At 44.5% G+C, this 27,117-nt stretch overlaps 2 protein-coding genes across 4 annotated transcripts in view; one reads left to right on the forward strand and one right to left on the reverse strand.

Annotated features, from left to right (window-relative positions):
* Window positions 1-1,752: 1,752 nt before the first annotated feature.
* Window positions 1,753-26,473, forward strand: cyp2r1 (cytochrome P450, family 2, subfamily R, polypeptide 1). Of its 3 annotated transcripts, XM_031813615.1 has the most exons (6): window positions 1,753-2,076; window positions 2,185-2,313; window positions 3,157-3,298; window positions 3,475-4,107; window positions 20,080-20,409; window positions 22,224-22,449. In XM_031813615.1, the coding sequence occupies exons 1-6, from the start codon at window positions 2,074-2,076 to the stop codon at window positions 22,403-22,405; spliced, it is 1,419 nt and encodes a 472-aa protein (XP_031669475.1). In that variant the 5' UTR covers window positions 1,753-2,073; the 3' UTR covers window positions 22,406-22,449. The 3 variants fall into 3 exon arrangements, with proteins under 3 accessions (XP_031669475.1, XP_031669467.1, XP_031669481.1); XM_031813607.1 differs by having other exon boundaries at window positions 1,785-2,313; window positions 22,224-26,473; XM_031813621.1 differs by lacking the exons at window positions 1,753-2,076; window positions 2,185-2,313 and adding an exon at window positions 2,896-2,973.
* pde3b (phosphodiesterase 3B) overlaps window positions 24,039-27,117 on the reverse strand; it is a 97,076-nt gene continuing 93,997 nt past the window's right edge. The window contains exon 16 of the mRNA XM_031813598.1: window positions 24,039-27,015. Coding sequence (XP_031669458.1) covers window positions 26,807-27,015 — 209 coding nt within the window. The 3' untranslated portion in view covers window positions 24,039-26,806. The remainder of the gene's footprint in view (window positions 27,016-27,117) is intronic.

Here is a 27,117-nt window from a genome sequence, read left to right on the forward strand (position 1 = left end):
AGTCATTCGTCCGTCTGCTGTTGCCTCGTACCCTCCATGTTCACCCTAGTTTTCATGTGTCCAGGATTAAGCCCATGTCTCACAGTCCTCTGTCTTCCGTTTCTAGGCCCATCCCTCCCCCCTGGGTCATCAATGGCCAGCCAGCGTATACGGTGAGATGCTTCCCGAGGGTTCAACCATGGGGCAGGGGTTTCCAGTACCTGGTTGACTGGGAGGGTTATGGTCCGGCAGAGAGGTGCTGGGTTCCTGCTAAAGACATCCTGGACCTGGCCCTCATCACTGATTTTTCACCGCCGGCACCCCGGTCAGCCAGGTATGCACCCAGGTAGGATGCCTGGTGGCATCCCTAGGGGGGGTACTGTCGCGCCCTGATCTGTTTCACCTGTTCTTGTGATTGTCTCCACCTCCTCCAGGTGTCGCTTATTTTCCTGGTGTATTTATCCCAGTGTTTCCTGTCTCTCTGTGCCAGTTCGTCTTGAAAACATACAAGTCAAACAGCGTGTTTTCCCGTGCTCCTGTTTTCTATTCTCTTCTTCTAGTCTTCAGTTTTGACCCTTGCCTGTTTTTTTATGGACTCCGTACCTGCCTGCCTGCCCCTTCTGTCTGCCCTGACATCGAGCCTGTCTGCCACTCTTTACCTCTTGGACTCAGAATCTGGTTTTGACCTTTTGCCTGTCCATGACCATTCTCTTGCATCCTCCTTTTGGAATATAAATAACGTACAAAGTCTCTAACCATCTGCCTTCTTTGTCTGCATCTGGGTCTCGCCTTTTGCCCTTATAGACAGACATTCTACACATTTGCTTGCAAGTTGTTTGCATTAATGATTGACACTAAAGTGGGACACTTGGGTAAAGATATACAATCTTTATATTGTAATACTGTTAATGTACAACCCAGACTGCATGTTGGTGCTGGTGTAGCCTACCAAAAAGAACACATCCCAGACAGAATGGCACAATTGTGAATAAAGTGATTGATCTATTCTTGTATCCTACTGATTGTAGGGTGTTCCAACAACACAGTATAGGGTGAGGTTTATCCTAATGCAACAACATAGTATAGGGCGACGTTTATCCTAATGCAGACAAGGACATGTTTTACCCCATGACCTAGGTATTTAAAAATTGTTTTAAAGGTTAGGCCTATGAGTTATATCACATGAATTTGAAATAAATATTGTATTTATTATACAGTATTAGGCTATGAGTTATAGAACTAGCTCTCTTGAATCAAACATGAACCTTGCTTTTGCTGCATAATGCCAATGTGTCTAGATATAAGACAGTATGCTATGACAATGGGATCAGCCAATTTGGACTCAGGGGTAGACGTAACACAGAAAAAAATCTATATTCCAAGACACTCAAATTAGTATATGTTAGGTTTAGTATGGTATCTATTAATTTGTGACAATATGTTACGAATTTTCAATACATATATGTTATGAATTTCAATTTGTTGTGGCTAAATGTATCTAGGTGGCTAATGCCAACGTTAGAAGTTGGGGTTAGGAGTTAGATTAAAGGGTTGTTGGGTTTAGGGTTAAGGGGAAGGGTTAGCTAACATGCTAGTTGCAAAGTTGCTAATTATCCACCAGCCTTTTGTTTTTGCCTTTAGTAACATTCTGTCTTATGTAACCATAACAAATGTAATATATCATGGTAAATTGAGTGTCCCGAAGTTTCGTTTACTATGTTATGTCTAGTCTGAGTACAGGCTGAATCAGCGGTGAAAAAATATAGCTTTTTTTTTAACCAACTTGATCTGTGTGGTGCCAGCTGGCCGGCAAGTTATGCTGCATGCCAACAAATGGCCAGGAATCATCATTGGGAAATCAAATCCTCAGAAATAGCAGAATCACGATTTGTTGATTGCTAGAATTGATCGAAGGCTGATCAAAGTTCATCGATAGTCATCACAGCTAAACTTCCAGCCAAACTTAGCCTTGTAGAGGGAGAAGTATCCTATTGGGTAGAGGCAGGGGATAGAAACATGTGCAAGATGATATAGCCTACATAACTCTTTCACAGAGGAGAGCTTAGTACAGACAGCAAAGTTAGAGAGAGAAAAATGGTATTCATTCAGTTATCATCCCTAGTCTCAGAAGTGTCGCATGGACAGGCTTTCTTAGGTCTGTGTAGTTTACTTATTTCCCTTATTGTTCTTTTGCTGATCCGACAGCTTGTGAAGCAGAGGAGACCACGAGGATTCCCTCCTGGACCGTCACCTATCCCTGTCATAGGGAACATTATGTCTCTAGCAACAGAACCGCACGTCTTTATGAAGAAACAGAGTGAAATCCATGGGCAGGTACGGTACTTACCTTATTGTGTCAAAGTGGCTTGACTAAACCTAGGCATTTTTTTGTGTTGGCTACTTGTGTGCACCCCCATGTAGGCTAGTCTTCTTGTGCTCAAACCGGTTTAACTATTGCGGTTTAGCCTATTGAGTGTTCATTTATGAATACGGATTTTTGCATTACAATATGTATTTTATATAGCGCTTTTCATTACAAAACAGAATCTCAAAGTTGCTTTAATTTCATTCGTGAAAAAACTTGTGAAATACATGTGAAATAAAGTTTGCAGGTAGCCTAGTGGTTAGAGCATTGGGCCAGTAGCCGAAATGTTGCTAGATCGAATCCCGAGCTGCCAAGGTAAAAATGTGTCATTCTGCCGCTGAACAAGGCAGTCAACACATTGTTCACCGTTAGCCTGTCATCGTAAAAAATAATTTGTTCTTAACTGACTTGCCTAGTTAAAGGTAAAAAAATAAATAAAAATGATCCGAAACACAACCAGAATTTCTTATGTGTGTCAAAATATTAGTTAGGATGGACGCTCCATTCTTGTCCCTATATCTTGCGTCAGCCTAGAAAAAAAACTCAGAAAACTGAACAAAAGAGGCTCGCTATTCGCTAAGTGTTGGCAGGCTCCAGCTGCGCTTGCAGGGTTTCGAAAAATGGCGAAGGTACGCTTAGTCAGCATGCCTCGGCAAATAGAGCTAGACTACCTCTAAACTAGCCTAATATATCATTTGCAATTTAGATGTTATGTCATACTACTTTTTCAAAGAAAAAAAAAAGAAACATATTTTGGGAAAATAAATGGCATATTATTTTGGATGTCTATTTATTCAAGTATTTTATCTCAGATTTTCAGTCTTGATTTGGGAGGCTACTCAGCAGTGGTTCTGAATGGATATGATGCCATCAGAGAATGCCTGTACCACCAGGGTGATGTCTTTTCTGACCGGCCATCGCTGCCTTTATTTATGAAAATGACCAAAATGGGAGGTAAGAAAGTCAGTTATAATGTATTCTGAATATGGACATTATGATATTGTTATATTGTGATTAGATATTACATGCAAATACAAGCTTGGTGTTATCGAACTCTCTAGGCTATTTTATGGTACATGCTCAGTAAGGTCTCATTATGTCTGCTCTAATCTCAATATCTTCCTTCTCAGGACTTCTGAATGCTAAATTTGGCAACGGATGGATTGAACATCGTCAACTAGCCAGCAACTCCTTTCGTTACTTTGGAAGTTTTCAAAAGCCCCTCGACCAGAAGATCCTGGAAGAGTGCATGTTTTTTGTGGATGCCATCGACGAACACAAAGGGAAACCCTTTAACCCAAAGCACCTGGTGACCAATGCTGTGTCCAACATCACCAACCTCATCATCTTCGGCGAGCGTTTCACGTACGACAACTGTGACTTCCAGCACATGATCGAGATCTTCAGTGAGAATGTGGAGCTGGCCGTCAGTGGCTGGGCCTTCCTTTACAACGCCTTCCCATGGATCGAGTACCTCCCCTTTGGAAAGCACCAGAAGCTGTTCCGCAACGCAGCCAAGGTCTATAACTTCCTGGAGCAGATCATCAGGCGCTTCTCGGAGGGCAGAGTGTGCAACTTCCCGCGCCACTACATCGATGACTACCTGAACAAGTTGGACAAGAGTGCTGGCAACTTGGGCACCCCATATTCCAGGGAGAACCTAATCTACTCTGTGGGCGAGCTCATCATCGCGGGCACGGAGACCACCACCAACACCCTACGCTGGGCTATGCTCTACATGGCCCTCTACCCCAACATTCAAGGTCAGTGTGCTGCCTTATAGCACAGTAGGCCTCAGCACCAAGTCCCCTGCCTTGTCCTCACTTGGGCCTCATAGCACCCTGTCTTGTCCTCACTTGGGCCTCATAGCACCCTGTCTTGTCCTTACTCAGGCCTCATAGCACCCTGTCTTGTCCTTACTCAAGCCTCATATCACCCTGCCTTGTCCTCACTCAAGCCTCATATCACACTGCCTTGTCCTCACTCAGGCCTCATATCACCCTGCCTTGTCCTCACTCAGGCCTCATAGCACCCTGCCCTGTCCTTACTCAGGCCTCATAGCACCCTGCCTTGTCCTCACTCAGGCCAAGTGGTGCATAAGACCTCCAACGTCCCTCCATCTCTTCCTGTCCTTTTCTATTTTGTTTCTCTTTTTCAGATGAGGCCTATTCTGGTATTAAGCTCAGTTTCAACGGTTCACAAACAGGTCATCCTTGGTCTTTCTTTCTCCTCTGGTGTCCAGTAAAGGGACTTGCCTCGTCCTTATTTAACCTTTCTCCAAGCCATAATATACAGCAACTAAGGTATATCTTTTTTCTTTCAACTGTACAAAGTTATACACTCCCTCCCCTCGGACAGTGAAGCTACAATTGTAAATGTGTCTCTATAATTCACCATTTTAGATTTGATATCAAATCAAATCAAATTGTATTTGTCACATACACATGGTTAGCAGATGTTAATGCGAGTGTAGCGAAATGCTTGTGCCTCTAGTTCCGACAATGCAGTAATAACCAACAAGTAATCTAACTAACAATTCCAAAACTACTGTCTTATACACACAAGTGTAAGGGGATAAAGAATATGTACATAAAGATATATGAATGAGTGATGGTACAGAGCGGCATAGGCAAGATGCAGTAGATGGTATCGAGTACAGTATATACATATGAGATGAGTATGTAAACAAAGTGGCATAGCTAAAGGGGCTAGTGATACATGTATTACATAAAGATGCAGTAGATGATATAGAGTACAGTATATACCCTACATTATTCATCTCATATGTATACGTATGTAAACATTATATTAGGTAGCATTGTTTAAAGTGGCTAGTGATATATTTTACATTTCCCAGCAATTCCCATTATTAAAGTGGCTGGAGTTGAGTCAGTGTGTTGGCAGCAGCCACTCAATGTTAGTGGTGGCTGTTTAACAGTCTGATGGCCTTGAGATAGAAGCTGTTTTTCAGTCTCTCGGTCCCAGCTTTGAGGCACCTGTACTGACCTCGCCTTCTGGATGATAGTGGGGTGAACAGGCAGTGGCTCGGGTGGTTGTTGTCCTTGATGATCTTTATGGCCTTCCTGTAACATCGGGTGGTGTAGGTGTCCTGGAGGGCAGGTAGTTTGCCCCCGGTGATGCGTTGTGCAGACCTTACTACCCTCTGGAGAGCCTTACGGTTGTGGGCGGAGCAGTTGCCGTACCAGGCGGTGATACAGCCCGCCAGGATGCTCTCGATTGTGCATCTGTAGAAGTTCGTGAGTGCTTTTGGTGACGAGCCGAATTTCTTCAGCCTCCTGAGGTTGAAGAGGCGCTGCTGCGCCTTCTTCACGATGCTGTCTGTGTGGGTGGACCAATTCAGTTTGTCTGTGATGTGTATGCCGAGGAACTTAAAACTTGCTACCCTCTCCACTACTGTTCCATCGATGTGGATAGGGGGGTGTTCCCTCTGCTGTTTCCTGAAGTCCACAATCATCTCCTTAGTTTGTTGACGTTGAGTGTGAGGTTATTTTCCTGACACCACACTCCGAGGGCCCTCACCTCCTCCCTGTAGGCCGTCTCGTTGTTGTTGGTAATCAAGCCTACCACTGTTGTGTCGTCCGCAAACTTTTTTTATTTTATTTTTATTTCACCTTTATTTAACCAGGTAGGCTAGTTGAGAACAAGTTCTCATTTGCAACTGCGACCTGGCCAAGATAAAGCATAGCAGTGTGAGCATACAACAAAGAGTTACACATGGAGTAAACAATTAACAAGTCAATAACACAGTAGAAAACGAAGGGGGGGTCTATATACAATGTGTGCAAAAGGCATGAGGAGGTAGGCAAATAATTACAATTTTGCAGATTAACACTGGAGTGATAAAAGATCAGATGGTCATGTACAGGTAGAGATATTGGTGTGCAGAAGAGCAGAAAAGTAAATAAATAAAAACAGTACGGGGATGAGGTAGGTGAAAAGGGTGGGCTATTTACCAATAGACTATGTACAGCTGCAGCGATCGGTTAGCTGCTCAGATAGCTGATGTTTGAAGTTGGTGAGGGAGATGAAAGTCTCCAACTTCAGCGATTTTTGCAATTCGTTCCAGTCACAGGCAGCAGAGTACTGGAACGAAAGGCGGCCAAATGAGGTGTTGGCTTTAGGGATGATCAGTGAGATACACCTGCTGGAGCGCGTGCTACGGATGGGTGTTGCCATCGTGACCAGTGAGCTGAGATAAGGCGGAGCTTTACCTAGCATAGACTTGTAGATGACCTGGAGCCAGTGGGTCTGGCGACGAATATGTAGCGAGGGCCAGCCGACTAGAGCATACAAGTCGCAGTGGTGGGTAGTATAAGGTGCTTTAGTGACAAAACGGATGGCACTGTGATAGACTGCATCCAGTTTGCTGAGTAGAGTGTTGGAAGCCATTTTGTAGATGACATCGCCGAAGTCGAGGATCGGTAGGATAGTCAGTTTTACTAGGGTAAGCTTGGCGGCTTGAGTGAAGGAGGCTTTGTTGCGGAATAGAAAGCCGACTCTTGATTTGATTTTCGATTGGAGATGTTTGATATGAGTCTGGAAGGAGAGTTTGCAGTCTAGCCAGACACCTAGGTACTTATAGACGTCCACATATTCTAGGTCGGAACCATCCAGGGTGGTGATGCTAGTCGGGCATGCAGGTGCAGGCAGCGACCGGTTGAAAAGCATGCATTTGGTTTTACTAGCGTTTAAGAGCAGTTGGAGGCCACGGAAGGAGTGTTGTATGGCATTGAAGCTTGTTTGGAGGTTAGATAGCACAGTGTCCAAAGACGGGCCGAAAGTATATAGAATGGTGTCGTCTGCGTAGAGGTGGATCAGGGAATCGCCCGCAGCAAGAGCAACATCATTGATATACACAGAGAAAAGAGTCGGCCCGAGAATTGAACCCTGTGGCACCCCCATAGAGACTGCCAGAGGACCGGACAGCATGCCCTCCGATTTGACACACTGAACTCTGTCTGCAAAGTAATTGGTGAACCAGGCAAGGCAGTCATCCGAAAAACCGAGGCTACTGAGTCTGCCGATAAGAATATGGTGATTGACAGAGTCGAAAGCCTTGGCAAGGTCGATGAAGACGGCTGCACAGTATTGTCTTTTATCGATGGCGGTTATGATGTCGTTTAGTACCTTGAGTGTGGCTGAGGTGCACCCATGACCGGCTCGGAAACCAGATTGCACAGCGGAGAAGGTACGGTGGGATTCGAGATGGTCAGTGACCTGTTTGTTGACTTGGCTTTCGAAGACCTTAGATAGGCAGGGCAGGATGGATATAGGTCTGTAACAGTTTGGGTCCAGGGTGTCTCCCCCTTTGAAGAGGGGGATGACTGCGGCAGCTTTCCAATCCTTGGGGATCTCAGACGAGATGAAAGAGAGGTTGAACAGGCTGGTAATAGGGGTTGCGACAATGGTGGCAGATAGTTTCAGAAATAGAGGGTCCAGATTGTCAAGCCCAGCTGATTTGTACGGGTCCAGGTTTTGCAGCTCTTTCAGAACATCTGCTATCTGGATTTGGGTAAAGGAGAACCTGGAGAGGCTTGGGCGAGGAGCTGCGGGGGGGGCGGAGCTGTTGGCCGAGGTTGAAGTAGCCAGGCGGAAGGCATGGCCAGCCGTTGAGAAATGCTTATTGAAGTTTTCGATAATCATGGATTTATCAGTGGTGACCGTGTTACCTAGCCTCAGTGCAGTGGGCAGCTGGGAGGAGGTGCTCTTGTTCTCCATGGACTTCACAGTGTCCCAGAACTTTTTGGAGTTGGAGCTACAGGATGCAAACTTCTGCCTGAAGAAGCTGGCCTTAGCTTTCCTGACTGACTGCGTGTATTGGTTCCGGACTTCCCTGAACTTGATGATTGAGTTGGAGGCGTGCGTGGCCACGCAGTCGTGGGTGAACAGGGAGTACAGGAGAGGGCTCAGAACGCACCCTTGTGGGGCCCCAGTGTTGAGGATCAGCGGGGTGGAGATCTTGTTGCCTACACTCACCACCTGGGGGCGTCCCGTCAGGAAGTCCAGTACCCAGTTGCACAGGGCGGGGTCAAGACCCAGGGTCTCGAGCTTGATGACGAGCTTGGAGGGTACTATGGTGTTAAATGCCGAGCTGTAGTCGATGAACAGCATTCTCACATAGGTATTCCTCTTGTCCAGATGGGTTAGGGCAGTGTGCAGTGTGGTTGAGATTGCATCGTCTGTGGACCTATTTGGGCGGTAAGCAAATTGGAGTGGGTCTAGGGTGTCAGGTAGGGTGGAGGTGATATGGTCCTTGACTAGTCTCTCAAAGCACTTCATGATGACGGAAATGAGTGGTAGTCGTTTAGCTCAGTTACCTTAGCTTTCTTGGGAACAGGAACAATGGTGGCCCTCTTGAAGCATGTGGGAACAGCAGACTGGGATAGGGATTGATTGAATATGTCCGTAAACACACCAGCCAATTTTAGCTTCACTGTCCAAATACATACGGAGGGGAGTGTATGTTTGTAGGTGATTAATAATAGATTTTTTTAATAGATTTTTGTTTAAACTATTTCACTACTAAGGTATACGCTGAGTGTAAAACATTATGCTCTTTCAACGACAGACTGACCAGGTTATTGATGTCACTTGTTAAATCCACTTCAATCAATTAAATCAATTTTATTTATAAAGCCCTTTTTACATCATCAGATGTCACAAAGTGCTTATACAGAAACCCAGCCTTAAACCCCAAACAGCAAGCAATGCAGATGCAGAAGCACGGTGGCTAGGAAAAACTCCCTAGAAATGCAGGAACCTAGGAAGAAACCTAGAGGAACCAGGATCTGAGGGGTGGCCAGTCCTCTTCTGGATGTGCCGGGTTGAGATTATAAGTGTACTAAACTGTATGCGCTCACTACTGTAAGTCACTCTGGATAAGAGCATCTGCTAAATGACAAAAAATGTATAAATGTACATGGCCATTAAGGCCAGATCGATTTTCAAGATCAAACGTTCATAGATGACCAGCAGGCTCAAATAATAATCCCAGTGGTTGTAGAGCATTAGAATATATCATATATTCAGGATTATACATTTTACATAATGTACATTATACATTATACAAAAGTACACTGTGCATTCAGCACCACGGACAGAACTCTTGTTAACGGGTATGCACAAAAACACAAGAAAGAAAGAGAGCTCAACGTTACATTTAAACTACTCAATCAGTGTGAGGAGTGAAGTCTCTGATGGGCATTGACTAGAGCAGTGAAGTCAGGTATAGTTTTGACATCGCTATGCGCAAAATTGCTGGGAGGCGAAAGTCAGTAACAGATGATCTGTGCCTTGACTTATTATATTTTATCACTGAAAATGCCTGTTCACATACATAGGTTGACCCAAACAGTACAAACATCTTTTGAGCATGACTCCTAATCCTTGGAAAGTTTTGTTCATTGAGAGAGGCATAGAACCTCATCAGTGACATTGTTTTGAGTAGTTCTCCAATCACTGCATCAGACTGAAGATCTATAAGTTCATGATGCAGGTCAGTGGGAGCGTTATTCACATTGAAGGTGAAAGGAGAGGAAACCAACAGCATGTCATTTTCCAACACTTTGAAATCCTCAAAACGATGAGAACTCACCGTTCAAAGCACGCAGCAGCGAGGTATACTTCTCCCACAGGTCATCTGATAGGGAACAGACTAGTAGTGTCGGAAGATGGGTGAGATTGTTGGCTTTTACTTGGTGGGTCAGGAGGAGTAGTTTTCCCTTGAAGGCTTTGACAAGGCTGTACATCTGATGTGCAAAAAGGCCCTTCCCTTGTAGTTTGTAGAAATAGGTGAATTCCTTTACTTTGTCTTTCAAATGTTGTTCCATATTCTCTGCGATATCCTCAACACTCCGTGTCACTGTTTGTCTTGGCAGGGAAACATTTTCAAACAGCTCCTTCTTGTCGGGGCAAAGTATTGCTGCAGAGTCAATTAAACATTCTTTAATGAATTTGCCCTCAGCGAATGGCTTGCTATGTTTAGCAATTTTGTGGCAATTCCATTGTTTTCTGAAAGCAGTTTTGTGAAAAGTCCTTGCTACTTCTGCAACTGAGAAAGCAACTCTTTTGATGCACTTGCCCTCTGCTCAGAAGACATATTCCTATATTTCTCTGCATGCTTCGTCTGGAAGTGTCGGGACAAGTTGGCGTCTTTCAAGACAGAGATGTTCTCTTTGCACACTAAGTACACAGCTTTCCCTGATAGCTCAATAAATAAATATTTCAATGTCCACTCTTGCTGGAACACCCTACATTCATTGTCTACATTCCTTTTCTTTGAAAAACTAATTTTTGCACAATTTCTAGCGAGCTACTATTTATAACTGTGACGTGTGTGTGTCAGCCTGTCAGTCAGTGTCTGTCCTTGTGCAGTTGTTATTTATACGAGCCTTCAAAATAAATGTCCCACAAGCGGTGGGAGTTAAATCATTACACAAAGGCGAGTATTCATTGAGTTTTTAATTTGAATAACAAATACGTTTTTCAAAACTTTACTATCGCAAATTCTTTGTGATCTGAGCATGATTCCGGGGGGCGGTATTGAATCAGGTCGCGGGCTGCGTACCGCCCCCGGGACGGCCGATGCCCAGGCCTGTTATAGAGGGTTCAACAGGTCAGCACGTCAGGAGTAAATGTCTGTTGGCTTTATGTAGTCGAGCTTTCAGAGGTCGAGGAAAGCAGGTGAGGTAGAGAGAGAGATGGAGGGAGAGGGTCGAAAAACAGCATCTGGTGAACAGGTTCCATAGCCACAGGCAAAACAGCAGAAACTGGATGAGCGGCATGACCAGGTGGACTGGGGACAGCCAGGAGTCATCAGGCCAGGTAGTCCTGTGGTATGGTCCTAGGGCTCCTGTCCTCCTCCGAGAGAGAGATGGGAGAATTAGAGGGAGCACACTTAAGTTAAGACAGGAGAATTTCACCAGATAGGATAGACTAACCCTAGCCCACCGGGCACATAGACTATTGCATCATAAATACTGGAGGCTGAGACAGGGAGGGGGGGGGGGGTCAGTGGACACTGTGGCCGTGTCTGACAATACCCCCGGACAGGGCAAAACAGGCAGGATATCACCCCACCCACTTTGCCAAAGCACAGCCCCCACACCACTAGAGGGATATTAACAGCCCACCAGTTTACTAAATCAAATCAAATCCAAGTTTATTTGTCACGTGCGCTGAATACAACAGGTACCCCCGGACAGGGGAATGGTTACTTGCAGGCTCTAACCAATAGTGCAAAAAAAGATATTAGGTGAACAATAGGTAGGTAAAGAAATAAAACAACAGTAAAAAGACAGGCTATAGAAGTAGTGAGGCTATATACAGACACCAGTTAGTCAGGCTGATTGAGGTAGTATGTACATGTAGATATGGTTAAAGTGACTATGCATATATGATGAACAGAGAGTAGCAGTAGTGTAAAAGAGGGGTTGGCGGGTGGTGGGTTGGACACAATGCAAATAGCCCGGTTAGCCAATGTGCGGGAGCACTGGTTGGTCGGCCCAATTGAGGTAGTAAGTACATTAATGTATAGTTAAAGAGACTATGCATATATGTTAACCAGAGAAGAGCAGCAGTGTAAAAAGAGGGGTTGGTTGGGGGAGGCACACAATTCAAATAGTCCGGGTAGCCATTTGATTACCTGTTCTGCAGTCTTATGGCTTGGGGGTAAAAACTGTTGAGAATCCTTTTTATCCTAGACTTGGCACTCCGGTACCGCTTGCAATGCGGTATTAAAGAGAACAGGCTATGATTGGGGTCTTTGACTATTTTTAGGGCCTTCCTCTGACACCGCTTGGTGTAGAGGTCCTGGATGGCAGGCAGCTTAGCCCCAGTGATGTACTGGGCCGTACGCACTACCCTCTGTAGTGCCTTGCGGTCAGAGGCCGAGCAATTGCCTTACCAGGCAGGGATGCAACCAGTCAGGATGCTCTCGATGTTGCAGCCGTAGAACCTTTTGAGGATCTGAGGACCCATGCAAAATCTTTTTAGTTTTCTGAGGGGGAATAGGCTTTGCCGTGCCCTCTTCACGACTGTCTTGGTGGTCCAAACACATTCTAGTTTGTTGTTAATGTGGACAGCAAGGAACTTGAAGCTCTCAACCTGCTCCACTACAACCCCGTTGATGAGAATGGGGGCGTGCTCGGTCCTCCTTTTCCTGTAGTAAAATAATCTCTTTAGTTTTGGTTACATTGAGGGATAGGTTGTTATTCTGGCACCACCCTCCAGGTCTCTGACTTCCTATAGGCTGCCTCGTCGTTGTCGGTGATCAGGCCTACCACTGTTGTGTTGTCTGCAAACTTAATGATGGTGTTGGAGTCATGCCTGGCCATGCAGTCGTGGGTGAACAGGGAGTACAAGAGAGGACTGAGCACACACCCCTGGGGAGTTCCAGTGTTGAGAATCAGCGTGGGAGATGTGTTGCTACCTACCCTCACCACCTGGGGGTGGCCCGTCAGGAAGTCCAGGATTCAGTTGCAGAGGGAGGTGTTTAGTCCCAGGATCCTTAACTTAGTGATGAGCTTTGAGGGTACTATGGTGTTGAACGCTGAGCTGTAGCCAATGAATAGTATTCTCACATGTGTTCCTTTTGTCTAGGTGGGAGAGGGCAGTGTGGAGTGCAATAGAGATTGCATCAACTGTGGATCTGTTGAGGCGGTATGCAAATTGGAGTGGGTCTAGGGTTTCTGGGATAATGGTATTGATGTGAGCCATTACAAACCTTTCAAAGCACTTCAAGGCTACGGACGTGAGTGCTACGGGTCTGTAGTCATTTAGGCAGGTTGCCTTTGTGTTCTTGGGCACAGGGACTATGGTGGTCTGCTTGAAACATGTTGGTATTAGAGACTCAATCAGGGACATGTTGAAAATGTTAGTGAAGACACCTGCCAGTTGGTCAGCACATGCCCGGAGCACACGTCCTGGTAATCCATCTGGCCCCGCAGCCTTGTGTATGTTGACCAGTTTAAAGGTCTTACTCACATCGGCTACAGAGAGCGTGATCACACAGTCGTCCGGAACAGCTGATGCTCTCATGCATGCCTCAGTGTTGCTTGCCTCGAAGCGAGCATAGAAGTGATTTTAGCTTGTCTGGTAGGCTCGTCTCACTGGGCAGCTTGCGGCTGTGCTTCCCTTTGTAGTCTATAACACATAAGACGAGTGTCAGAGACGATGTAGTATGATTCAATCTTAGCCTTCAATCAATCGTATTGATGCTTTGCCTGTTTGATGGTTCGTCACAGGGCATAGCAGGATTTCTTGTAAGCTTCCGGGTTAGAGTCCCGCACCTTGAAAGTGGCAGCTCTACCCTTTAGCTCAGTGAGAATGTTGCCTGCAATACATGGCTTCTGGTTGGGGTATGTACGTACAGTCACTGTGGGGACGACGTCCTCAATGCACTTATTGATAAAGCCAGTGACTGATGTGGTGTACTCCTTAATGCCATCGGAAGAATCCCGGAACATGTTCCAGTCTGTAATAGCAAAACAGTCCTGTAGTTTAGCATCTGCTTCATCTGACCACTTTTTTAAAGACCGAGTCACCGGTGCTTCCTGCTTTAATTTTTTGCTTGTAAGCAGGAATCAGGAGGATAGAGTTATGGTCGGATTTACCAAATGGAGGGAGAGCTTTGTACGCATCTCTGTGTGTGGAGTACAGGGGATCTAGACTTTTTTTTCCCTCTGGTTGCACATTTGACATGTTGATGGAAATTTGGTAGAACTGATTTAAGTTTCCCTGCATTAAAGTCTCTGGCCACTAGGAGCGCCGCCTCTGGGTGAGTGGTTTCCTTTCCTGCTTATTTCTTTATACAGCTGACTGAGTGCGGTCTTAGTGCCAGCATCTGTCTGTGGTGGTAAATAGACAGCCACAAAAAGTATAGCTGAAAACTCTCTAGGCAAGTAGTGTGGCCTGCAATTTATCACAATATACTCTACTTCAGGCGAGCAAAATCTAGAGACTTCCTTAGATTTCGTGCACCAGCTGTTGTTTACAAATATGCACAGACTGCCCCCCCTCGTCTTACCAGAGTGTGCTGTTCTATCTTGCCGGTGCAGCGTGTATCCCGGTAGCCGGGAGCCGGCCAGACAGAGACAGCAAGGGGGATTCGTCACGCCAGTGCCTTGCAGTTCACCTTTACACTCCTGGCCAAGACTAAACTGAATCATAGGACCAACTGAAGAGATGAGTCTTCAGTAAAGACTAAAAGGTCGAGACCGAATCGGTGTTTCTCACATGGATAGGCAGACCATTACGTAAAACTTTAACTCTAAAGGAGAAAGCCCTACCTTGTTACCGTAGAGTATGTGTAAGTATGTACAGCATTACCAAATCAGAGGATAGGTATGAGCAAGTCCATGTAATTCACACATCTACTCACGCTCCTCCCCTCTGGCATTCGGTGTCGTCGGTCTACTAACCACCGGTCCTGCGATCCATCATTACGCACACCTTGTATCCATCATTACACGCACCTGCAGATGGAAGCCTGTCCTCACCTGGACTCCATTACCTTGTCTCGTTTCATGTTTGTTGCTTTATTAAACGTTTCTCCTGCTTTGTGACTCAGATTCATTGTTACAGTAATGATTTGTAGGTTAGCAGTAAAACATTGAACTTAGCCTTAACAGGAAGTAACAGTACTGGAGTAATATGATCAAATTTTGTGGTTCTAATCAAGATTCTAGCAGCAATATTTCAAATCAAATTGTATTAGTCACATGCGCCAAATATAACAAGACCTTACAGTGAAATGCTTACTTACGAGCCCCTAACCAACAATGCAGTTTAAAAAACACAGATAAGAATAAGAAATAAAAGGAACAATTAATTAAAGATCAGCAGTAAAATAACAATAGTGAGACTATATACAGGGGGGTACCGGAACAGAGTCAATGGGCGGGGGCACCGGTTAGGTGAGGTGATATGTACATGTAGGTAGAGTTATTAAAGTGACTATGCATAGGTGATACCCATATGGGTAGCCATTTGATTAGGTGTTCAGGAGTCTTATGGCTTGGGGATAGAAGCTTCTTGGACCTAGACGTGGCGCTCCGGTAACGCTAGCCGTGCGGTAGCAGAGAGAACAGCCTGACACCGCCTGGTAAAGAGGTCCTGGATGGCAGGAATTTTGGCCACAGTGATGTACTGGGCCATTCGCACTACCCTCTGTAGTGCCTTGCGGTCGGAGGCAGAGCAGTTGCCATACCAGGCAGTGATGCTCTCGATGGTACAGCTGTAGAACCTTTTGAGGATCTGAGGACCCATGCCAAATTCTTTCAGTCTCCTGAAGGAGAATAGTTTTTGTTGTGCCCTCTTCACGACTGTCTTAGTGTGCTTGGACCATGTTAGTTTGTTGGAGATGTGGACACCAAGGAACTTGAAGCTCTCAACCTGCTCCACTGCAGCCTGCTCTACTGCATCGATGAGAATGGGGGCATGCTCGGTCCTCTTTTTCCTGTAGTCCACAATCATCTCCTTTGTCTTGATCACGTTGAGGGAGAGGTTATACTGGCACCACACGGCCAGGTCTCTGACCTTCCTATAGGCTGTCTTGTCGTTGTCGGTGATCAGGCCTACCACTGTTGTGTCATCGGCAAACTTAATGATGGTGTTAGTCATGCCTGGCCATGCAGTCATGAGTAAACAGGGAGTACAGGAGTGGACTGAGCACTCACCCCCGAGGGGCCACTGTGTTGAGGATCAGCACAGTGTGTTGTTACCTGCCCTTACCACCTGGGGGCGGCCCATCAGGAAGTCCAGGATCCAGTTGCAGAGGGAGGTGTTTAGTCGCAGGGTCCTTAGCTTATTGCTGAGCTTTGAAAGCACTATGGTGTTGAAAGCTGAGCTGTAGTTATTGAATAGCATTCTCACATAGGTGTTCCTTTTGTCCAGGTGGGAAAGGGCAGTGTGGAGTGCAATAGAGATTAGAGGTCGACCGATTAATCGGAATGGCCGATTTCAAGTTTTCATAACAATCGGAAATCTGTATTTTTGGACGCCGATTTTATAATTTAATTACATTTTTTACAACTTTATTTAATGAGGCAAGTCAGTTAAGAACACATTCTTATTTTCAATGACGGCCTAGGAACAGTGCAGCCTTGTTCAGGTGCAGAACGACAGATTCAATCAGGGATTCAATCTTGCAACCTTACGGTTAACCAGTCCAATGCTCTAACCACCTGCCTCCCGAGGAGCCTGCCTGTTACGCGAATGCAGTAAGAAGCCAAGGTAAGTTGCTAGCTAGCATTAAACTTGTCTTATAAAAAACAATCAATCAATCATAATCACTAGTTATAACTACACATGGTTGATGATATTACTAGTTTATCTAGCATGTCCTGCGTTGCATATAATCGATGCGGTGCACATTTGCGAAAAAGGACTGTCTTTGCTCCAACTGTACCTAACCATAAACATCAATGCCTTTCTTAAAATCAATACACAGAAGTATATATTTTTAAACCTGCATATTTAGCTAAAAGAAAGGTTAGCAGGCAATATTAACCAGGTGAAATTGTGTCACTTCTCTTGCGTTCATTGCATGCAGAGTCAGGGTATATGCAACAGTTTGGGCCGCCTGGCTCATTGCGAACTAATTTGACAGAATTTTACGTAATGATGACATAACATTGAAGGTTGTGCAATGTAACAGCAATATTTAGACTTAGGGATGCCATCCGTTAGATAAAATACGGAACAGTTCCGTATTTCAGTGAAAGAATAAACATTTTGTTTTCGAAATGATAGTTTCCGGATTCGACCATATTAATGACCTAAGGCTCGTATTTCTGTGTGTTATTATGTTATAATTAAGTCTATGATTTGATAGAGCAGTTTGACTGAGCGATGGTAGGCACCAGCAGGCTCGTAAGCATTAATTCAAACAGCACTTTCGTGCGTTTTACCAGCAGCTCTAAGCATTGCGCTGTTTATGACTTCAAGCCTATCAACTCCCGAGATTAGGCTGGTGTAACCGATGTGAAATGGCTAGCTAGTTAGCGGGGTGCGCGCTACTAGCGTCTCAAACGTCACTCGCTCTGAGACTTGGAGTAGTTGTTCGCCTTGCTCTGCATGGGTAACGCTGCTTCGAGGGTTGCTGTTGTCGATGTGTTCCTGGTTCAGGTAGCGGCGAGGAGAGGGATGGAAGCTATACTGTTACACTGGCAATACTAAAATGCCTATAAGAACATCCAATATTCAAAGATATATGAAATACAACTCGTATAGAGAGAAATACTCCTATAAATACTATATTAACTACAACCTAAAACTTCTTACCTGGGAATATTGAAGACTCATGTTAAAAGGAACCACCAGCTTTCATATGTTCTCATGTTTTGTGCAAGGAACTTAAACATTAGCTTTCTTACATAGCACATATTGCACTTTTACTTTCTTCTCCAACACTTTTTGTTTTTGCATTCTTTAAACCAAGTTGAACATGTTTCATTATTTATTTGAGGCTAAATTGATTTTATTGATGTATTATATAAAGTTAAAATAAGTGTTCATTCAGTATTGTTGTAATTGTCATTATTACAAATAACTGTAAAAAATCGTCCGATTAATCGATATCGGCTTTTTTTGGTCCTCCAATAATCGGTATCGGTATCGGCGTCAAAAAATCATAATTGGTCGACCTCTAATAGAGATGGCATCATCTGTGGATCTGTTGGGGCGGTATGCAAATTCGAGTGGGTCTAGGGTTCCTGGGATATTGGTGTTGATGTGAGCCATGACCAGCCCTTCAAAGCACTTTATGGCTACAGATGTGAGTGCTACGGGTCGGTAGTCATTTAGGTAGGTTACCTTAGTGTTCTTGGGCACAGGCACTATGGTGGTCTGTATTTATCACTAACTGAATTTAATGTATTGCTTTATCCGGATAGCCAGAGAGGAGAGCATTGCAGTAGTCTAATCTAAAAGTTACAAAAGCAAATTAGCTTTACTGCATCATTTTTGTACAAAGGTTCAGATTTGTGCAATGTTACAAAGATGGAAAAAAGCTGCCCTTGAAATATTCTTGATATGTTCGTCAAAAGATAGTCCAGCGCAATGCAGAGGTCCTTCACAGTTTTATTTGAGACTGTATAACCATCAACATCCATTTTCAGATCAAACAGCAGATCTCTTTGTTTCTTGGGACCTAGCACAAACATCTCTGTTTTGTCGAGTTTAAAAGTAAAACATTTTCCGCCATCCACTTCCTTATGTCTGAAACACAGGCTTCCAGGGTAGGCAATTTTGGGGCTTCACCATGTTTAATCGAAATGTTCAGCTGTGGGTCGTCCGCATAGCAGTGAAAGTTGACATTGTATTTCTGAATGACATCAACAAGAGGTAGAATATATAGTGAAAACAATAGTGGTCCTAAAATGGAACCTTGAGGAACACCGAAACATACAATTGATTTGTGAAAGGGCAAACCATCCAAAGAGTCAATTCTATATTTTCCAACAGATAAGATCTAAACCAGGCAAGAACTTTTCCGTGTAGACCAAGAGGGTCAATCTCTTAAAAAGAATGTGGTGATCAATGGTGTCAAAAACGTCACTAAGGTCTAGGAGCACGATGACAGATGCAGAGCCTTTGGTCTGACACCATTAAAAGGTAATTTACCACCTTCACGAGTGCCGTCTCAGTACTATGATGCGGTCCATTAGACAGCTGGACACTATTCAGCATTGAACAGCGTAGAACTTTCTTGTATTCTGGAGCCTCAGAATGGAATGAGTTGCCTCTGCCCATAAAAACAACGTCCTCTCTGGGCAGCAAGTTTTGATGTCTTCTGTGCCCATATGAATAACCCCTACAATGTAACTGCAATGATGAGATAATGTTCTGATTCTTTGTTTCAATGCCGTTCTGCGTTTAACTGTGTTCGATCTTGCCTAGCCATCTTGTTTCAAGAGGACCACAATGAAAATAAGTCCCAGACTTTATTGTGTGTTATCCTCCATGATTTTACTCATGTGCATGTATGGGTTTGTCAAGTTTTGTGTGTACTTGTTTTTTAAATGGTTGAATTAATAAACTAAACAAGGATAGGGGACAGGTTAAATAAATATTTTTAAGCCTTGAGACATGGATTATATATGTGTGCCATTCAGAGGGTGAATTGGCAAGACAAAATATTTAAATGCCTTTAAATGGGGTATTGTAGTAGGTGCCAGGTGTAACAGTATAACTTTAGACCGTCCCCTCGCCCATACCCGGGCACAAACCAGGGACCCTCTGCACACATCAACAACAGTCACCCTCGAAGCATCGTTACCCATCGCTCCACAAAAGCCACGGCCCTTGCAGAGCAAGGGGAACTACTACTTCAAAGTCTCAGAGCAAGTGACGTCACTGATTGAAACGCTATTTAGCGCGCACCACCGCTAACTAAGCTAGCCGTTTCACATCCGTTACACAGGCGCACCGGTTTGTACAAAGAACTGCAATGCTGCAGGGGTTTTCACGCTCAACAGTTTCCAATGTATTGTAGGAATGGTCCACCACCCAAAGGACATCCAGCCAACTTGACACAACTGTGGGAAGGATTTGTATTTATTAGGGATCCCCTTGGCAGCAGCTACTCTTCCTGGGGTGCAAACATATGAAAGGTTTTCTTATTTCTGTAGATACTAGATAAGAGTTTAGGAAGCAGAAAGCACATTGTGATGAAAAGGTATTGACAGTTTGCTGCTGGTGTTTCCTCTGTGTAGAGAAGGTGCATATGGAGCTGGACAGTGTGCTGGGAAGTGAGAAGTCCCCCTCGCTGGCGGACAAAAAGAGGATGCCCTATGTGGAAGCGGTGCTACATGAGGTCCTGCGCTTCTGTAACATCGTGCCCCTGGGCATCTTCCGCGCCACCACTCAGGACACACTGGTGAGCGGCTACAACATCCCCAAAGGCACCATGGTCATCACCAACCTGTACTCTGTGCACTTTGATGAGAAGTACTGGTGCGACCCTGGAACCTTCTCACCACATCGCTTCCTGGACAGCAATGGAAACTTTGTCCGACGGGAAGCTTTCCTACCCTTCTCTCTGGGTGAGTCTGGCTTCTTTCCACTCCTAGGCCCCCAAAGAGAGTAGCACAGACTCTCACACACATACTGTGTACACCCTCTCACTTGAATGACTCTCCTCTTGCCTAATCTAAATGGTAATGCTTAAAAACAGGGTTAATAGTCATCATGGGCATGAAATTCCAATATATTAGAGATTCTTCTGTATGTTTGTATACGTTTTAGGCAGTAGTTCTGAAAGTAGCACTCATGAGCCAAAAATGGTCCCCAAAAATTGCATACTACGTCACATTTATGCAGATATGTGCACCACGTCATTGCTCTCTCTCTCTCTCTCTCTCTCTCTCTCTCTCTCTCTCTCTCTCTCTCTCTCTCTCTCTCTCTCTCTCTCTCTCTCTCTCTCCTCTCTCTTCTCTCTCTCTCTCTCTCTCTCTCTCTCTCTCTCTCTCTCTCTCTCTCTCTCTCTCTCTCTCTCTCTCTCTCTCTCTCTCTCTCTTCTCTCTCTCTCTCTCTCTCTCTCTCTCTCTCTCTCTCTCTCTCTCTCTCTCTCTCTCTCTCTCTCTCTCTCTCTCTCTCTCTCTCTCTCTCTCTCTCTCTCTCTCTCTCTCTCTCTCTCTCTCTCTCTCTCTCTCTCTCTCTCTCTCTCTCTCTCTCTCTCTCTCTCTCTCTCTCTCTCTCTCTCTCTCTCTCTCTCTCTCTCTCTCTCTCTCTCTCTCTCTCTCTCTCTCTCTCTCTCTCTCTCTCTCTCTCTCCTCTCTCTCTCTCTCTCTCTCTCTCTCTCTCTCTCTCTCTCTCTCTCTCTCTCTCTCTCTCTCTCTCTCTCTCTCTCTCTCTCTCCTCTCTCTCTCTCTCTCTCTCTCTCTCTCTCTCTCTCTCTCTGCTGTTTCCACTGAGCTGGGCCCACCCTGCAACCTCATTGGATAATGCTGGGCAGGCCTCTTGCTACCTGTCACTCAAATGTGAGAGGCTGAAGCTCATTGGCTATAACTCAAATTGCTAGGTGGCAGGCCCACGTGGAGGGAAATGTAGGGAAAATAACGCAGCACAGCTTCAATAAAAGTCGCTTTCAACTAGGGATTTCGTGTCTAATTGAGGTGAGGCAGTAATTCTGCTCATAGATTATGCATGTATGAACTACACATTGAAAAATACTTTCTTAGTTGCCAAAGTACCGGAGCATGTCTTTAACTGTATACCCCAGCTATGATCTCATTTCATTTGACCTACAATGAGTCAAATGTAATAAAAGCTAGAGCATCTCTGGTATGAAGGCCCAGTAATCTATTTGAGCACTTAATTAATAGACTGGTGAGCAAGCCTGTCCCTGGGGCTATTGCAGACTACAACGCTGCCATTAATAAAGGAAAGTACTGTTAAGACAGAAAAACACCACCATGTCAGTTCAAACAAAACAAATTCTCTCAGTCATACCACCCATACATGTGGTTCCCTCTATTGCTCAAGTTGCGCTGTGTATGCAAGTGTAAACCTTTTCCCAGCCATAACCTATATCCTAATAAGGTAAACACTAAACAGCTGATAACAGTGATAGTAAAGGACCTTTACTATCACTTAACAGATACATTGGGTACAATAGATATGTTGTATTGGTTGAATGTTCACTGGAAAACAGTAGTCAGTAGCTGGTGTCACTAAATCGGCAGACGGCTCATTGTAATGGCTGGAATGGAATGTTTTGATACCTTTCCGTTGATTTCATGTCAGCCATTACGACGAGCAGTCCTCCCTTCACCAGCCTCCTCTGAGTAGAGTAGATGATACAAAGTATGACATGATCTTCACAAAACTCAATCCATGTTGTGTGGTTTTTCCTCAGGGAAGCGTCACTGTTTGGGCGAGCATCTGGCCAGGATGGAGATGTTCCTGTTCTTCACCACCATGCTGCAGCGCTTCCATCTGCAGTTCCCCCCCGGCACAGTGCCAAGCCTCACCCCCAAACTGGGCATGACACTGCAGCCGCTGCCTTACTCCATCTGTGCCGTCCGCAGGCAGCAGTGACAGATTCTCAGGAGGCACAGCCCGAAGGGGGGGGGGGGGGGGGGGGGGGGGTTTGGGGGTTTAGTCAGAACAGAACAGGGGTCTAGAGCTTGGACTCCTACCTTGTGTTTTACACAGAACTACTAGAATTCTAAACATCAGCTGATGGTTGTTTCTGAGAAATTGCATGTTTGCACAGCACCATTTGCAAAGTCACAGGATCACCAGAAATGTTACTGACGAGATCCTGAAATATCAGGTGGAACTTCTCAGTAAGTTTAATCGAGAAGATAAGAAGTGTGAATATTTAAACAATACATGCAGATATATACTATGAATTAACCTTGAATTAGAATTTACTTTTTATCTGTGTCCTTATAATCAAATGTCTCATCTTCCCTGCGGGATTACATCAATGATTGACAGGATGGACCTCTATGATGGTTCACAGCCCTGTCTTCTCTCTCACAGCCTGCCTAGATGAGAAATGGGAACATTACCCACTGGGCACACACTGGTTGAATCATTGTTGTTTCCATGTCATTTCAATGAAATTACATTGAACCTACGTGGAATAGATGTTGAATTGATGTCTGTTCCCAGTGGGTAGTTTCAGCTGTTTCTACAGCACAGTGAAAATAAGTAGCAGCCAGCTTTTCCTAGAAGGCTCTGGACATGGTGTTTAGTCTGGATCTCTGCCATATCAAGCAGTCTGAACTAACAATGAACCCGATCTCTAGGGATTCTTCCATGGAAAAGCCTTCTCTCAGAAAGCTACTGCAATATCGGTTGAAAATGTCTTTGTGATGCTGTCCTTTGTGATTTAAGTAAATTTGACTTTTGTCTATTATGGTCATACTTTGTAATAAGAACAATGCCGTTTTGGTACTCCACTTACCTTTTTTACAATGTTTATGGTGTGCCTTTCCTAAGACATATGTTTTATGCAGCTTGATCTTTTTCTTCAACATGCTGACAGTATTTCTCTTAATAGGTTATAGGAAACATTTCTGGAGAGAAAACATAGGTCTATCTAAACTACAGTACAGGACTAGTCAGACATGGACTTTTGCAGTGAGCCGGCAGATTGTGTCCAGACTGGGTCGTCCAGGGATACAGCCACTATAAATAATCTTCATGTGGTTGGAGCTGAGCCTGGGGGGGTGTCACCCATTTCCTTAAGTGACCTCTCACTTCTACTCAACAGACCAAAGGGCTAGAAAAAAACCTCCAATGCAATGCTGTGCTGTGCATACATCAGACTTAGTGGGTAATATTTCATATTGATGTAATGGTCTCTGGCTATTTTTGGCACCCAGCATACCTCTAACTACTAACTGCACTTCTCAGAAAGTTATGCTGAGGTAGACAGACTGCCAATTCGCCTGGATGAGCGCCTTGTTTGTGTGCGTTTGAAACTGTAACATTGCAGTCATTTCAGCAAACATCACTGTTCCAACTGTGGTTGTTGGCAGGAGGATCTAAACACTTTAAGGACAAAGTTATAGTACAGTTACATTCAAGGGGATTTTTATGCCACACACACACACACACAGTTACAATTGAGTATGTGTGTCTATGTATCAATAAAATCATTTGAGAGAACAGTTATTTTAGGGATGGTCTTTTATGACAGCTATAAATAACAAAAATCATTTCCCCCACAATTTTGATATGGTTGAACAGTTAAAACACATACAATATCTCAATGCTACATAAGGGTAACAGCCATTCATAGAGACTTTTATGACAAGAACATTAGAGGACACTGTGGTTCGTGAGACTGCACAGTGACAAGCCAACAAACAAACCTTTACAACATAATGAGCCATACAATGTGGGGGGAGGTGGCAGAGGCATCACAATTCACCATCAGAACTTAAGAGATGCAGTGTCGCTCAACCCGAACGGACTGAAGGGCCACGGTTAGGAGTCGTGAGCTCTCATACAACACCTGGGCTGGGTTCACCAGCATCACTTTGAGCCTGCTGTGGGACATGGAGCTCAGAGAGACCTCTGGGTCCAACCATAGCATGCCCAGTGTATGAGGGCCCAGAGGTTGGGCAGTGAGCAGGGACAGTTTGGCACTGGTTGGGTGGACTGAGTAGACAACACAAGACACAAGAGTTGAGAAAGTGGTTATGATAAGGAGCAGGGAGATGCTGAACCCAAAAGAAAAACACCAAACCCCACAGTTCAACATCTGTAGTATCAGATAAAAACTCTGGAAACAGGATGAGAATTACAGGGTCTCACTGTACAATATGTCAGCTGTGTGTAGAAAACAGATGCATTCTGTTGATTAATTAAAAAATATAATATATTTATACACTATATTTATATGCAGATATTTTTTTGTGCAGAGCTAAACACTTGTTTGGTAGTAAAATGTGGACATTTATATATATATTTTTTGTCTTTAAATATACTAGCTTGAATTACACTGCCTATTTGAGAACTTCCTTCTCCAGAGAAAATGACTTAATAGGGTGATAAGTGAGTTCGGCTTGCAGGTCTGCCATCTCTTTCATTAAACTCTTTTTCTAGTGGAATGCCTAGAGTTTTTACAGAGAGAAATATAGAACCATTAGTATTACACCGTCTTATGGTACAGAGAATAGGACACTATAAAACCAAAACAAAGGTGAAAACCTGGATTACTTAAGTCCTGGCCTGGTTGTGGGTTTGGCAAAGATCTATAGTTTTTGTCAAAACATCAGTGTCTGTAGAATGACAAATGAAATGAAGAGGTTAGCTAGACAGAGTATGTGTAAAAACAATGCCAACAGCAATGCACTCAAAAACACCTTTACCTATACTGGTACATGAATAATCATGGGATTTTACTGTACAAAATGTTGCCTTGCTGCAAACAGGTCTTTTACAGTCAACTGACAATCAAGGATCCCAATTCTACAGTGAGGTCTTTAGAAGATCAAGCCAACGGCGCTGCCTGCGGGGCAGCGGAGTTTGACAGAAACACAGGACATACTTTGCTCTATCACAGAGGAGCAGTTCAATTGCTTGAATGTGTTTGTTTTTCTAGTTGTTCTTACAAAGCTTAAAAACTATTTCAATCACCGAGATTTAATTATCTTTGTTTTAAAGTCAATTACTTAAATTCTTGCAAAATAATTATTCAACTTCACGAGAATCCTGAGTAACCGTGGAAAAAATAGATATAATCAAAAGAAAAAAACATCCCTTCATTGGAACAGCACTCCATTGGAACAGCACTCCATTGGAACATCCCTCCATTGGAACAGCACTCCATTGGAACATCCCTCCATTGGAACAGCACTCCATTGGAACATCCCTCCATTGGAACAGCACTCCATTGGAACAGCACTCCATTGGAACAGCACTCCATTGGAACAGCACTCCATTGGAACAGCACTCCATTGGAACAGCACTCCATTGGAACAGCACTCCATTGGAACAGCACTCCATTGGAACAGCACTCCATTGGAACAGCACTCCATTGGAACAACAGAGAACATCTCATCTCCGACAACATTTCAATGACTTGCGACCAAGCGTTCCTGAAGAAAACACACACACATACACACGCTCACGCCAACTAAATTAAACCAATAAAAAAAAGAAGGAAACATAAAAGGCAGGTGGTACACATGAATAAAAGGCATCAAAAACGATGCAGGTATAATGCTCATTTTCAGTCAACATCTCCACAACGTCTCTGTGACTGAGTCAGTGATACAGTGTTTGGTGTCTCCAGCAAGGGGAGAGGACTGCACAGACCAACCTAGGGTCTGGACCAGGGGACTCAGTAAAGGTTCAGACAGGCACATTTGATATATAAATCTAGAATATTCCTGACAGTGAGCCTGAAACAGTCTCAGTCTCTTGTTTCCACGTTTGAACTGTTCGCTTTGGTAACGGATGTCAACCACGTCAAGGTGTTTTTTATTTTCCTTTATTTGAAATCATAGGATTTGTTTTAGTACCGAAGGGAGAGTTAAGTGCTCTGCGTTCAAGGCAGCATTACAGCCAGATCACCATGGGGGGCACATCCAGACCCTTTTTCTCTCTTCCTCTCCACACCAGTGTCCTCAGCTCTGGTGTTTGTTCTTGGTCTACTCTCCATGGGGTGAAAGTGCATAGGAGTGGGGTTCCCACCATTGCAGCAAGAATCCCCTCACAGTAGTAAGGCCTTTTTTCAAAACAACATGACTGCATTAGCGTGTCGGCACAGTGACAATTTCAACGTGTGGAGATCCAGCAGGGTCATCCTGTGTGTGTATGTGTTTGTGTATATGTCTATAGTACGTGTGTGCACCTATGTGTTGTGTATAAATATTTTTGTGTGAGCGTGTAAGAGGGAGGAGTTGAAGGACTTTCGCCTTCACTGTTCCGCCCTTGCCGAGCATCCTGGCTCTGTCCCTCCTCTTCTTCATCATGCTACTGGCGCTCCTCTCCTTCCTCCTCCTCCTGAATGACCTGGATCTGGTCGTCGGAGGGCGAAGGGGACAGGCTGAGAGGCAGGCTGTCGGCCTGCTGCTTCTCCTTGCTCTTCTCCTCCTCCTCGATGGTCTTCTTCCACACCTTGTGGTTCTCTGTCAGGTGCTGCATGATGTTGCAGAACAGCTGACGCCGGCCGTTTCTCCTTTCTGCATGGGACCACACACAAAAAAGGATTTAACATCCCAAAGCTTTTTAGTCGCAATAGCAAGAAAAAAAACCTCCTGCTCTTGATGGAAATGTTAAATGCT

This window comes from Oncorhynchus kisutch, linkage group LG3 (genome assembly GCF_002021735.2).
Source record: "Oncorhynchus kisutch isolate 150728-3 linkage group LG3, Okis_V2, whole genome shotgun sequence".
NCBI classification, from domain to species: domain Eukaryota; kingdom Metazoa; phylum Chordata; class Actinopteri; order Salmoniformes; family Salmonidae; genus Oncorhynchus; species Oncorhynchus kisutch.